The sequence below is a fragment of the Trichosurus vulpecula genome, chromosome 2 (assembly GCF_011100635.1).
Source record: "Trichosurus vulpecula isolate mTriVul1 chromosome 2, mTriVul1.pri, whole genome shotgun sequence".
Taxonomy (NCBI): domain Eukaryota; kingdom Metazoa; phylum Chordata; class Mammalia; order Diprotodontia; family Phalangeridae; genus Trichosurus; species Trichosurus vulpecula.
The window spans coordinates 271,089,926-271,103,042 of NC_050574.1; the positions used below are offsets into that span (position 1 = coordinate 271,089,926).

At 49.9% G+C, this 13,117-nt stretch overlaps 2 protein-coding genes across 2 annotated transcripts; both read left to right on the forward strand.

Annotated features, from left to right (window-relative positions):
- The first annotated feature begins 1,691 nt into the window (after positions 1 to 1,691).
- Positions 1,692 to 8,677, forward strand: LOC118837002 (membrane frizzled-related protein). Its single transcript, XM_036744056.1, has 13 exons — positions 1,692 to 1,745; positions 1,922 to 2,021; positions 2,578 to 2,691; positions 2,883 to 3,011; positions 3,550 to 3,781; positions 4,374 to 4,504; positions 4,981 to 5,106; positions 5,337 to 5,413; positions 5,915 to 6,063; positions 7,466 to 7,596; positions 7,770 to 7,891; positions 8,119 to 8,244; positions 8,453 to 8,677. The coding sequence occupies exons 1-13, from the start codon at positions 1,692 to 1,694 to the stop codon at positions 8,675 to 8,677; spliced, it is 1,716 nt and encodes a 571-aa protein (XP_036599951.1).
- An 862-nt stretch (positions 8,678 to 9,539) lies between these two features.
- Positions 9,540 to 12,219, forward strand: C1QTNF5 (C1q and TNF related 5). Its single transcript, XM_036746284.1, has 3 exons — positions 9,540 to 9,623; positions 10,007 to 10,265; positions 11,260 to 12,219. The coding sequence occupies exons 2-3, from the start codon at positions 10,052 to 10,054 to the stop codon at positions 11,775 to 11,777; spliced, it is 732 nt and encodes a 243-aa protein (XP_036602179.1). The 5' UTR covers positions 9,540 to 9,623; positions 10,007 to 10,051; the 3' UTR covers positions 11,778 to 12,219.
- Positions 12,220 to 13,117: the final 898 nt, after the last annotated feature.

The following is a 13,117-nucleotide window of genomic DNA, read 5'->3' on the forward strand; positions in this document are numbered from 1 at the left end:
TTTTCTCACCTGTAAAATGATGGGGGGGGGTGCAGAGTGGACTTGATGGCTTTCAAGATTCCTTCTAGCTCCAGATCTAACTCTTTCAGCTCTAAATCTGTGATGCTAAGAAAGGTGGGTTAGAGACCTTGACCTCTCAAGGATGGAGGCAAGGAGGTCATAGAAATAGATTTTGTAGAAAGATTCCATCTAAACCTTCCTTGACTGTGCTTCAGGGTGTACTGTAGTCCATTCAAGGAAATTAGTTTTAAGGTGTCCCGGTTATGGAAAGACTTATATGAACTGATACGAAGTGACATGAGCAGAACCAGGAGAACATTGTACACAGTGACAGCAACATTATATAATCAACTATGATTAACTTAGGTCTTCTCAGCAATACAATGATCCAAGACAATTACAAAGGACTCATAATGGAAAATGCTATCCACATCCAGAAAAAGAACTGTGAAGTCTGAATATATATATCTAAACATACTACTTTCATTTTCTTTGTGTGTGTTTTTTTCCTTTTGGTCTGTTTCTACTTTCACAACATGACTAATATGGAAATATGTTTTACATGATTGTAGACATATAACCCATTTCAAATTGTTTACTGTTTTAAAAAGAGGGGAGGGGAAGGAGAAAAAATTGGATTTCAAAACTTTGTGAAAATTGTCTTTACATGTAATTGGAAAAAATAAAAAATATTTTTTAAAATATGTCCAAGTTTTCTCTGGTTGAAGCAAAGCTGCTCCCTTCTCTGGGCTCATTTTCCAGTTTCTCAGTCTGGATCAGTCCTTTGGTAAAATATGTTCTCCCCTTCCTTCTCCATTACTGCTAAGGAAATATACTAAAGAAGAGAGAAAAAAAAGATTCAGATCATATCCCCACACAACTTCTTTCTCCTTTTCTCTGGAACATCTTTCCACAGCTTCCTCTCATGCCCTCTCAAACTGTTTTTTGCTTCTCTGGCTTTAGAATCTCCTGTTTAGCACTTCCCTTGTGACTTTTAGGATGCAGAACAAAACTCATGGGACCCAAGAGTCTTCTTAGACTCTGACTGGGATATCCCTATTACAGAACCACTCCCAGTCCATGGGCACCTGTTCAAGTGCCAGCTTTTACCTGGAACTGTCCTTTTCATGCCAATTGCCCAAGTAACCAACCCACTTAAGTCCTCAGTTCATCCCCGCTGGTCTTCTGCAGAATGTCAGATATTGGACACAGCCTCTGGTCATCGATTTTCCTGGTTTCTCTAGTTCAGAAAGCTCCCTTTTCTGAGAGCAATATTCTGCTTTTAGTAGCTATTTTTTCAATGGCTTCTCTTTGGCTATTTTTCAGACCACAGCTAAGCCTTTCTTTGTAGGTGTTTCCAACCAGGTCACTGCCCCTTTAAGAACTGCTTGAGTAGTGCCAGCCTCAGCATCCTCAGCTGAGTTGGATTAAAGGGAGATTTGGTGCTTTTGCACATTCCTTGTGGGCTGCTGCCCCCTCTCCCCACCCAGACCCCATAGCTAGTCAGTGCCTGGACTCCATCTGCTGAGGTCAGCCTGGGAGTGGAGTGAAGGAAAGAAGCTTTCCATTACAGAAGACACCAGCTGTCTCCTGAATCTGACCCTCTGTCATCTCAGGAGGCCAGAGCACAAGCCTGAAGGGCCTGAGGCTGGTACAGGAGGCACCAAGGAAACTATGAGGGGCACTGGGCCATGAAAGACTACACAGATATTGCCCTCTGTGCTGAGACACCAAAGTGGAGTAAGGTAGGGGGGAAGGCAATGACGACTCCTTAGCCAGAGATGACTACTCAGTTTAAGTTCAACCCGTCTGACAGTGGGCAGTGCCCCAAAGGAAACTTGTGCCAAGCAGCAGTGAGTGACATTGTCTCGGAGACATTAGCCTAACCTTTTGGTATTTGCTTCTCTCCCCTGAATTACAGCCTGAATTCTGTAATCCAGCTTTTGAGCCTGAGGCTGTGTTACCCACCCTATCTCCAGCCCATCGGGAAAACGGGAGTAGTCCTAGAACTCACTGCCATGGTAACAATCGGGGCTAGGGAAAGGGTGGGGAATGAGCAGCTGTGGCGTCCTGTAAAGAGCTCTCAGTTTGTGATTCAAGAGACCTGGGTTTAAAACCTGGTTCTATTATCTATTTATTTATTACTTTACCATCTTGGGCATGTCACCGCACCTCTCTCAGTTTCCCCATCTGTAAATGGAGGTGTTGGACTAGATGATTTCTAGAATTATAGAATTTCTTTGGTCACCCGGTGCCACCCCTTCATTTTATAGAGGAAGAAACTGATTTCTAAGCAATTTAAATGACTTGACCCTGGCCAGTGACAGGGAGTGAGCAACAGGGGCAGCATTTGGACATAGGTCCTCTAGCTCTTGACCCAGGGCACTTTCTACTATCACCATCCCTTTCAGGTCTAGATCTTATGCTCTTCTGATTCCATAACAGGAGGAGGGGAGTCCAGAGGAATTAGAGTAAGTTAAAGGGGGTGTAGTGTGAGCAAACCAGCAGAAGGATCAAGAGCCCTAGATCAGTCAGTGTTGCCTTCAAGCTTTGCCCACCTCTGACTTCACCCCACAGGTGGTCTGGCCTGGAGGTACCAAACAGACTGCCACTTCTCCTGGCTGTGTGCAGCTCTCCTCTCTACTCTGCTGCTCTTGTTGCTGGGACTTCTCACCATCATTATCCTCACCCGTGAGTGTCTTCAGCTAGAAAGCAGAATGCTTGGACTAGGGACCTGAGAGGTCGGACCTTGAACTCAGAGCCGCCACAACCCCTCCCTTTGGGCATTCTCCCTAATGCTACCTACAGGGCACTCAAAGTTTCCTGGGCTTCCTCAGGGGTCTAGACCCCCTTTTCATACCTTTCTCTAACTCTGTTACCAGAGCTGAAGCCTCCATCTCCATCTGGCGCACCTCCCAGCCTTCTGGCCCCTCAAGGGGTCAGTAATGTCACAGACGTCATCAGCCCTGGTATCCAAGGAGAGCTGGCCACGGACCTTACTCCTGAGCCCAGTGAGTGCCTGGGGCATTTTTCTTCTTCCTTGCCCTACCCCCACCCCAATTCCAAGATTCCCCTAGAATCTAGGCTGTCATGGGAAAGATACAGTCTTTAGAGATGGGAGTCTCCGGGATGGGTCACTTGAAACAGAACAAAGCCCTCTAGAAAGAGACTCCAGAATTATAGGCTCTTAGAGGCCATTTAATCCAACCCTTACTAGAAACAAAAATCTTTCACAAGTAGTCACCTGGTTTCTGCCTGATTCGCCAATGCCCAGGTGCTCACTACCCTGGAAGATACCTCATTGCATTTTCAGACAGCTACAATTGTTAAAAACATCCTTCTATATTTTGAACTGAAATCTGCTTCCCTATAATTCCCACTCATTGGGCTTAGTTTTGTGCTAGGGAGCCGTACAAAATAAGTCTAACCCCATTTCCACATGACAATCCTGATTAAAGTTAGAGCAGATGCCATCTTCCCCCTGTGTCTTCTGATGCCCATCTCTGACCCCCTGACCTCTCACCTGTGATTGTCTGCTGCCATCTTTAGCCTGTGGGGGGCTCCTGCTTGGTCCAGAGGGCTCCTTCGCCTCTCCCAACTACCCGGACCCATACCCACCCAATGCCTACTGCATGTGGCATATCCAGGTGGCACCTGACCAGGTAGTACAACTCAAAATAGAGGCATTCAGCATGGATGATGTGGCCTCCTGCCTATTTGATTGGTTAGAGATCTCTCTAGAGCCAGAAGAACACGGGAACCTGGGGAGTTCCATGGTCAGGTATATTCTCTCACCCTACCCTACCCTAACCTACCCCTCTCTAAACATTTCTTCCTCTCCTATAATTAGACTGTGAGCTCCTTGAAAGCAGAGACTTTCTTTTCCCATTTTTTTTGTAATCCCAGCCCTTAGTACAGTGCTTGACACTTAGTAGGAGCCTTAATAAATGCTTGTTGACTCACTAATTCAATGTAGGGAACCAAGGAACAGAGGGAGGGCAGATCTACCATGGGACCTAATGGAGAACAACATCGAATACCTGATAAGAAATGGGGAAATCTAAGTTTGAGTCTTTACCACTAGCCAGCTATGTGGCCCTCAGCAGGTAACTTAACCAACCCGAGGTTCAGTTCCTCATTTGTAAAAAAGCTGTGCCAGCCTTGCCCACTTCTGAAGGCTGTTGTGTGAATAAAATGAGAAAAGTCATAAAAGTGATTTGAAAAAGGATAAAGCGCATACAAGCGCAACGTTGCTATCTTTATTCGTAGCAGTTTGGGGCCAAGAGAGCAGAGTACATCCATTGATCACAGATCAGCATCTCTTGGCCTTGCCTGCTCCTTCTCCTCTCACCCTCCCACCTGGCTCACTACAGGGTCTGCGGAAAAGTGCCACCAGCCACACTCAACGCCAATGCCAGCCGCCTCCGCGTAGTCTTTGTCTCTGATAGTAGCGTGGGAGGGATTGGATTCCATGCCCGGTACCAGGCTGTGACCCCTAGAGAGGGTGAGTGTTTTCTCTTTACTCCATACAGTTTGTCAACGAAATGATTCCATTCCATCAGAGGGACAAGCCCAGGTTGTCTGTCCTCAACCTTTTCCATAATCATTAGTGGTATTAGCATTATCTACATTTGTGTCTTTTCCCTCTACTAGTTATAAATTCCATGAGGGCAGGGACTATGTCTTATCAAACTTTGTAGCTCTTCTAACATCTAACACAGTAGGCACTTAATAAATGTTTGAATGCATGAACTGGAATGACAGTAACAAAAAATTTTATATGGAGTCCAGAGAGAGAGATCAGTCTGAGTCAGAGTAACTAGAGAAAATTCATGGGGGAAGAAAGATTTGAGCTGGGCCTTGAAGGGTGGTAAAAATTTAGATAGGAGAGTAGGCATTTCAAGCAGGGGAAATGGTATAATCAAAGATGGGGGAGAGAAGGGAGTGGTAGTCTCTGATCAAGGGATGCCCCTCTGGTAGGGGGATGCAATAAGGATGCGTTTCCGTGTGACCATCTATTCTGCCTGCTGCCTGATGCTGTGTGTGATGGTTTCGCCAACTGCAAGGACTCCAGTGATGAGGCTAACTGCAGCAGCAAAAACTCAGGTACGTCCAGCAGTGGGGAGGGAGAGCTCTTCTGAGCCCAGGCTCCTGATCCTCCACTACCTTCCACTATCCCCCTTCCCAAATACTCAGAGGTGAGGGGAAACGGTGGCTCTCCGTCTCTCATCAGGGCCTCTCCCAGGCATTACCACTTCATTGGCTTGGGTAGCAAATGAACGGTATCCCAAGGCAGACAGTAACAATACTTCATGCTCTCTCCCTCCCTGCTGTAGACTGTGGAGGGTCTCTGAATGGGCTCCATGGCACCTTTTCTACCCCAAACTACCCGAAGCCCTACCCTCATCAGCAGGTGAGTCTGGCACTAAATGCCAGAGGAGGGGATAGGAAAAAAGAGCGTGTAACATCTGGATGGAAAAGGCTTTTTTTTTTTTTGCTGGGCAAAAGAGGGTTGAGGAGGTTTGAGAAATGATTCCTGCATTGGGGGGAGGGTGACCTAGCTGACCCTCAAATTTCCTTTCAATTCTGGTTCCGAAGAAGTGTTCCTATTGCTAACTCTAGATTAATGCTAATGATACCAATGCCAGAGCAGAACACAAGAGTCTTAAACAGACTTTGGTTCTGACAAGGAAAGAAGAGGAACCAGAAGCTTCCTTGGTATGCGTGGTCCCTTGGCCTGGGAGGCCAACTTGGATGGTACCCCCAGGGTCTGCGCAGTTTAGATCCAAGGGGAAGATGCCCTTGACCTCAATGTCAGGAATTACTTTGCGCTTGGCACTCCTATGCACAGTGCCAGGAGCATGGTAGACACTCCCTATGCTCACAGAATAGACTCAATACCTCCTCCCTACAGTTTTGTCTCTGGCAGATCTCAGTGCCCCCCAGACATGGCATCGAGCTGCGTTTTCACAATTTCAGCCTGGAGGCCCATCAGAACTGTGAATTTGACTATGTGGAAATCCATGAGAACATGGACACAGGAGCCCTCAACCTAGTGGGCAGGTAAAGGAAGACGCCTAAGAGACAGGGTGGAGGCATGGGTCTGCTATCAAAACCACCAACGAACACTAAGTTCCTACTGTGTGTCAAGACTATGCTGGGGGTGGGGGTGGGCCTGTGAGCTAGGAGGAAAGGGGGCAGATCTTATACTACTCCCATGCTCCAACATCTTCAATAGCTATTTACTATTTGTCATCATCATAGATAGCATTTACATGGCACGTGATCCACACAACAATCCTGGGAGGTAGATGCTTTCGTTATGGTCCCATTTTACAGATAAGGAAACTGAGGCCAACAGAGGTGAAGTGACTCGCCCAGGGTCACACAGCTGAAGTAATCGAGGCCCCATTTGAAGTTTCCCTGACGGCTGGTCCCATGCTTTACCCACTGTGCCATTTCAATGCCCCTTTTTTGGAAAAGCAGGTTTGGGACAGGCCCTTGTTGTTGTTCAGCGGTTTCAGTCGTGTCCAACTCTTGGTGACCCCCGTGGTAAATAACTACCGAAGACACACAAAGTGGTGTTAGACACGTGGAACTGTGTGAGGTGCTGGGGATACAAACCTCACTGTGAAATGATTCATACTTACATTCCATCAGAGGAAAACACACAGACACATACAATAGTCATTGTCATGGAGCTCTGGACATATGCGGACTCCGTCATTTTGCTCAGATGGCTTCACCCACATCAGAACTCTATTACAAATAACAATCATGATAGCGATAGCTGGCATTTTGTAGGGCTTTAAAATCTGCAAAGCACTTTACGTGGGCTACGTCCTTTGGTCCTCACGACACCTCTGTGAAGTGCATACTATTGCTGTCATCCCCATCTTACAGATGACAAAATTGAGGCTCCCAAAAGTTAAGTGACGTACTCAGGGTCACACAACCAGTAAGTGTGAGGGGCAGGGTTTGAACTCAGGTTTTTCTGACTCCAAATCTAGTACTTTATCTCCTGTGCCACCTAGTTAATTACATATAAGTATATACAGAAAGTATGGGAGGTACCAGCAGCCAGGGCGGATGTGGAAAGGTATAATGTAGGGGGTGGCTCCTGAGCTGACCTTTGATAGGAACTAGGGATTCTAAGGAGAGGAGAGACAGAGGGTGGACATTTCAGTCTTGGGACTGGAGATGGGAAGGGATGTCACATGTGAGAATCAAGAAGACCGGAATAAAGCAGGGTGGGGAGGAGTTGGTAAATGTCATAAACCTGAAAATAAAGGTTTGGGCTAAGCCATGAAGGACTTAAGGTGCCAAAGAGAGGATCCTTGTGTTTGATTCTAGAAGTAATAGGGAGCCATTCAGTGACTGAATTGAGTTGTGTCTTCTGGGGAAATCTGTGTCCAGAGGCTTCAGGGGCCCCTCTTAATTCTTGGGTACCATCCACTCTGAGCAGGTTCTGTGGTACCAAGCTGCCTCCACCCCTTATTTCCTCACACCACGAACTGACTGTGGTATTTGTGACGGATTACCAGATCAACAGCATGGGATTCTTGGCAACCTACCAGGCCCTCAATACTACTGACGGTAGGTGTCACCGGGACACAAGAGAAATGGGGGAGCCAAGCTGGCAGAGATTAATATTCCAGTAGGGACGGGAAGGTCTGTGCCCTGGCTGTGGGAGCAGGGGGAGGGTATTTATGCACTGCTACAAGTTCTGTGCTCAGGGCTTCCGCCTTCCATTGTGTTCTCCCCTACAGATCCCTGTGGGCTAGGGGCGCTCTCCTGCCAGGATGGACCGTGCAAGGACCTTCACTGGATGTGCGACAGCTGGAGAAACTGCAGTGGTGACAAATCCAACTGCAGCAGCCTGTCCCCCGCTGCCTTTGGTGAGATGTTGGTGGGGTTGGCTGCTTACCTCAGACCCACAGGGCAGAGGCGAGGATGAGGAGAAGCTCCGATAAGGGGGCGGGGGCGGGGGCGGGAGGGGGAGTTGCGGTGGAATGATGGCCCAAAGTGCCAGAAGGCCAAGGCTGTCGTGCCCAAGGTGACACCCAGAGCAACAGCGAGATGTTAAGCTGCCCATTTGATCCTCCCTCTTCTGTAGAGCCAGCCTGTGAACCTATTCAGGTGGAAATGTGCCAGGGCCTCAGCTACAACACCACAGCTTTCCCCAACACTTTGATGACCCTGGATAGTCAACAGGAAGTTGAAGAGATGCTGAAAGGATACAAGGTGCCAAAGAGACAGTCTGGGGAGTGGGGGTGGGGGGGGAAAGCTAGAATGGCAGTCAGGGCCCAAGAACAAAAGTAAGCTGGGAATGACTGGGCGAGAAGCAGTGCTGAATAGACATTTCCAAGGCTAGCCCAGACTGGGGAGAAGGGTGAGGAGCTGGCAGTGGGATACCCAGCCTTGATAACTTCCCCTACTTTACAAACTACAGACCCTGACAGACCTGCCCTGTTACCAGCCTTTCCGAAGACTCCTATGTGGGCTGCTCCTGCCTCACTGTACCCCCTCCGGAGGGATCCTGCCACCCTGTCGCCCTGTCTGCCTAGAAGCTGAGCACCACTGCCAGCCTGATCTGGAGCCACTGGGCATCTCCTGGTCCTTCAACTGTAAAAGTCTGCCTGATGCCTCTGACCCAGCAGGGTGCACCTGGCCTTGAGCCAGGGAGAAGGCCTCCCCCCACCCTCCACCTCACCTTGACCTCTGATCTCCACCATTATCAAGTTTGGGAACCCCAAGTATCTGGCCATACCAACCCCTTCTAAAGCTAAGGGACAGGGAAGATGTAGGGCAGGGAAGTGCTGGACTGTCCTCTTTGCCTCTGAATCCCCCTGCCCCCCAAACAATCACTTCTCTCCTGTTACTCTACCTTTTTTTCTTAGGCTGTCTCCTCTCTCCCCCAGCTCTTCTATTACTCTTCCCTCCCCATGTCTGTTTCTCTCCTTCATTATTCTGTTTCTCCTCTTTTTGCCTTTTCCTATTTCTGGTCCTTTGTATCTCCTGACACAGATTCTTCCTCCGCATCTTTGCATTCTTCTCTGTCTCGGTGGCTATCTGTCTTCCTCCTGGCTTCTCTTGGTTGCTCCATCTTTCTGTCAATCTCTGTTTCACTCTCTGCATCTCTCTCTAACACCTTCTGTTTCTCCATTTTGAATCTACAAAGCTGATTAAATACCTACTGTGTGTGCACCCTGGACCAACTTTTGGGTCTTGGGCCAGGTGATGTGTTAGGCTCCATTGTCCCTCCATCTCTCTCTAGATCTCTCTCTCTCTAGATCTCTGTTCGTGTCTCCTTCCCTCCTCTGCTCTCAGCCTCCCCCACCCCCTTCCCCGCCCCTCAATTGCCTGGCCTGGAGCCCTGGAGACACAGTTATTTCCCGGCCAGTCCCTCTTGGCTGTCTGGACTGCTGGTTTCCTCTCCGAGTTTGGGAGGAGCAGCTGGGACTAGGGGTACAGGAGCCGGTGACTGGGAAGGGAGAAGGGGGCCTCGGGGCGTGGAGAGCACAGACAGCGGGGAGAATAGGCGAGTTTTTGTGGGTCAAGGGAGGCCAGCGTCTCGGAGGAGGCAGCGGAGAGAGCCAGCCTGTTGATTCAGGGGCAGAGGGGTGAGTCAAGGCAAAGGGTGGAGTGGGACCCCAGGGATAATAAAGGAGTGGGCCAGAGGTATCTAGGGATAGGGAGGGGGCTATGGGCAAGATAGGATTGGGCCGGGAGGAAAATAGCCTGGAAGAGAAGGGGAAATATGGACCAGAGGGGAGTTTCGGTGGAGAGGGAGCTATGTTCTGCTTTCCCCTCCTTTGTCTTTTGGCTGGGCTCTGGGATCTCTAGGGTTCTGGGGCAGAATTCTTCCCATACTCCCAGGATATCTCTCATCCCTCTTGGTTGTAGCCTGAAATGCTGGGAGGGGCTAGGATGGGGAGAGAAGAGAGGCAGGACCCTAGATGAGGGGTCCTGACTTCCAGCCTGCCCCTATCCCCCCTCCCCGCAGGCTGCGGGACCCAGCCAGCCCCTCCTCGTGCCCAGCCCCAGCGGCATGAGGCCGCTCCTGCCCCTCCTGCTGCTGGCCCTGGTGGCCGGCTCGCCCCCATTGGACGACAACAAGATCCCCAGCCTGTGTTCCGGGCATCCTGGCGTCCCGGGCACCCCCGGGCATCACGGCAACCAAGGCCTGCCTGGCCGCGATGGCCGAGATGGGCGAGATGGGGCGCCTGGGACTCCGGGCGAGAAGGGTGCCGGCGGGCACCCGGGTAAGACCTCACCCCACCCCCTCTTTACCCTTCTTTCTCCTTTCTCGTATGTTCCTCCCCAATGATTCACTCCTTCCCAGCTTCTTCCTCCCCCAGCACATCCCCTCTCCCTACTCAGTGACTTACTGGCCCCAGCACAGTCCTTGGGGGGTTAGTGCTGGTCCCAGTATCCCTTGCTGTGCCAGAGGGCGCAGGAATTCCTTAAGAGAACTGGATTTTCTTTGGGACCTGCCCCCATCGTTCAACCCCTGCCCAACATATCTCTTAAGCTCTACTGGCTATGGTGGGACTGGGACCCACTTGGAACCCAACCTATAGGTGAAGGAGAACTTGACTGGAGAAATACGGTATGGGGAGGGGAAAGAGGAAAGATGAGGGGAGACCTGTTCCCACAGGTTCATAGATAATAAAATAGAAAGCAGGGAAGGACTTAGAGATCATCCAGCCCAATACTCTCTCCTCCCCTCGTTTTGCATAGGAGGAAACAGACCCAGCAGGCAGTTGCTTCACTTTTACAGGGCTGGGTGTCCTCTCCTGTAAAATGAGGAGGACTGGACTAGATAATCCCTAAACCTTCCATTTCTAAACCCTGTGATTCTCAAGTGGCACGTCACAGTCAAGTAATTAGAAGAGATAGAATTCGAACTTAGGGCCTCAGTGCCCTTTCCGTTATAGTACGCCTGCTATTCCATCTCAACTATATGTTCTGAGGGAACCATGCCTGATGAAGGATGGAGGAGATAGAGTAGAACGTTTTTTTTGAGGGGGGAAGACAGGGCAATTGGGGTTAAGTGACTTGCCCAAGGTCACACAGCTAGTAAGTGTGTCGAGTGTCTGAGGCCAAATTTGAACTCTGGTCCTCCAGACTCCAGGGCTGGTGTTCTACTCACTGTGCCACCCAGCTGCCCCAATACGGTAGAACTTTCGAAGGTCCCTCTGCCTCCACAGCTGTGACCATCATGCCCACTCCTAACACTGTCCCTTACCCCCACAGGGCTGCCTGGGCCTCGGGGGGACCCGGGGCCACCAGGAGAGTCAGGGCCAATGGGAGCAGCAGGGCCAGCGGGTGAGTGCGCAGTGCCTCCCCGGTCAGCCTTCAGTGCCAAACGCTCAGAAAGCCGGGTGCCTCCACCTGCTGACACACCCTTGCCATTCGACCGGGTGCTGGTGAACGAGCAGGGGCACTATGATCCTACCACGGGCAAGTTTACCTGCCAGGTGCCTGGCCTCTACTACTTTGCCGTCCACGCCACTGTCTACCGCGCTAGTTTGCAGTTCGACCTTGTGAAGAATGGCGAGTCGGTGGCTTCTTTCTTCCAGTTCTTTGGGGGGTGGCCAAAGCCAGCCTCACTCTCGGGGGGAGCCCTAGTAAGACTGGAGCCCGAGGACCAAGTCTGGGTGCAAGTGGGCGTGGGTGACTACATTGGCATCTATGCCAGTGTCAAGACAGACAGTACCTTCTCTGGCTTCCTAGTTTATTCTGACTGGCACAGTTCCCCCGTCTTTGCCTGATGCTTCCCACTCTCCAGGAAGGTTGCTCACTTCTTCCTTCCTGGGATGCTACACCCTCTTTCTTAAGAAGGGTGTCACTGCCCCAGCTGCATCTTCTCTGAGGGGGGCTGGCTCCCCCTTCGTGTGGGTGAGTAGGGAGATGGGGGCATCCCAGTCTTGCTGTTGACAGGGACAGGAGGGCATTATTGAAAGGGAAGTGTGTCCACTGAAGGCATAATGGGGAAGTGGCCAGAGCGTATGACCTGCTTCTGGCAATCATGCCCCGTGGGCACAGGTGTTTTGGTTCCCCAGTCCTCAGGGCCCAAAGCCCCAGTGGTAATAGTGGTGGTGGTGGGAGACCCTCACCCTTTTCCCTCTGGGGGCCTTCCCTATGTATTCCCTAACCCCAGGAACAGGTTCTTGTGCTTAGACGTCACTCAATAAATCTACAATTATCTGGGGAGTTCAGTTATTTAGTTGTTTTTAAGTTGTGTCCAACTCTTGGTGATGCTATTTGGGGTTATCTTGGCAAAGACACTGAAGTGGTTGGCCATTTCCTTCTGCAGCTCTTCTCCAACTCATTTTACAGATGAGGTACTGAGACAGACAGGGTTAAGTGACTTGGCCAGGGTCACACAGCTAGCAAGGTGTCCAAAGCCACATTTGAACCCAGGAAGATGAGTCTTCCCCACTCCAGGCCCAGCACTCTATCCACTGTGCCACCTAGCTGCCCATATGGGGAGTAAGGATACCCTAATATAGTTGGATGGCAGTGGGAGCCGAGCCAAAGAAACGGAGTTGAGATGGAATGAAAAGCTTCTAATTTGCTTCAGAGCGTACGATGTAAAGTGTAGTTGTGGCGTCAAGGGGTACAATTAACCAAAAGGTATTTAAGTGTTTTCTATGGGCCACGCACTTTGCTAGACACTGAGGACACAGAGAAAAGTCTTTGCCTTCAAGGAGCTTGAAGACATGTAAATAACTAGATACATAAAAGAAACATACAGAGTAGAGAGAAGGTAATTTCAGAAGGAAAAGCATGAGGGAGAGGACCTGGAAAAGCCTCTTGCAGAAGGTGGCATCTGAGCTAAGATTTGAATGAGAGGATGGACAGAAAGCATCGTAGCTACAGAATGTCACACGGCAGGCATAGCGAGGCCAACGTAGCTGACCTTACAGTAGACATGGAAGGGTATAAGTGCTTTAAATGCCAAAAAATACTTTATATTTAACCCTGGAGGTAATATGGAGAGCCGTGTGTGGGTAAGGGGCAGGGACATGGTTAGATCTGTTTTAAGAAAATCACTTTAGCAGCTGAGCGGAGGATAGACTGGAGTGGGGAGATCCACAAGGCAGGCAGA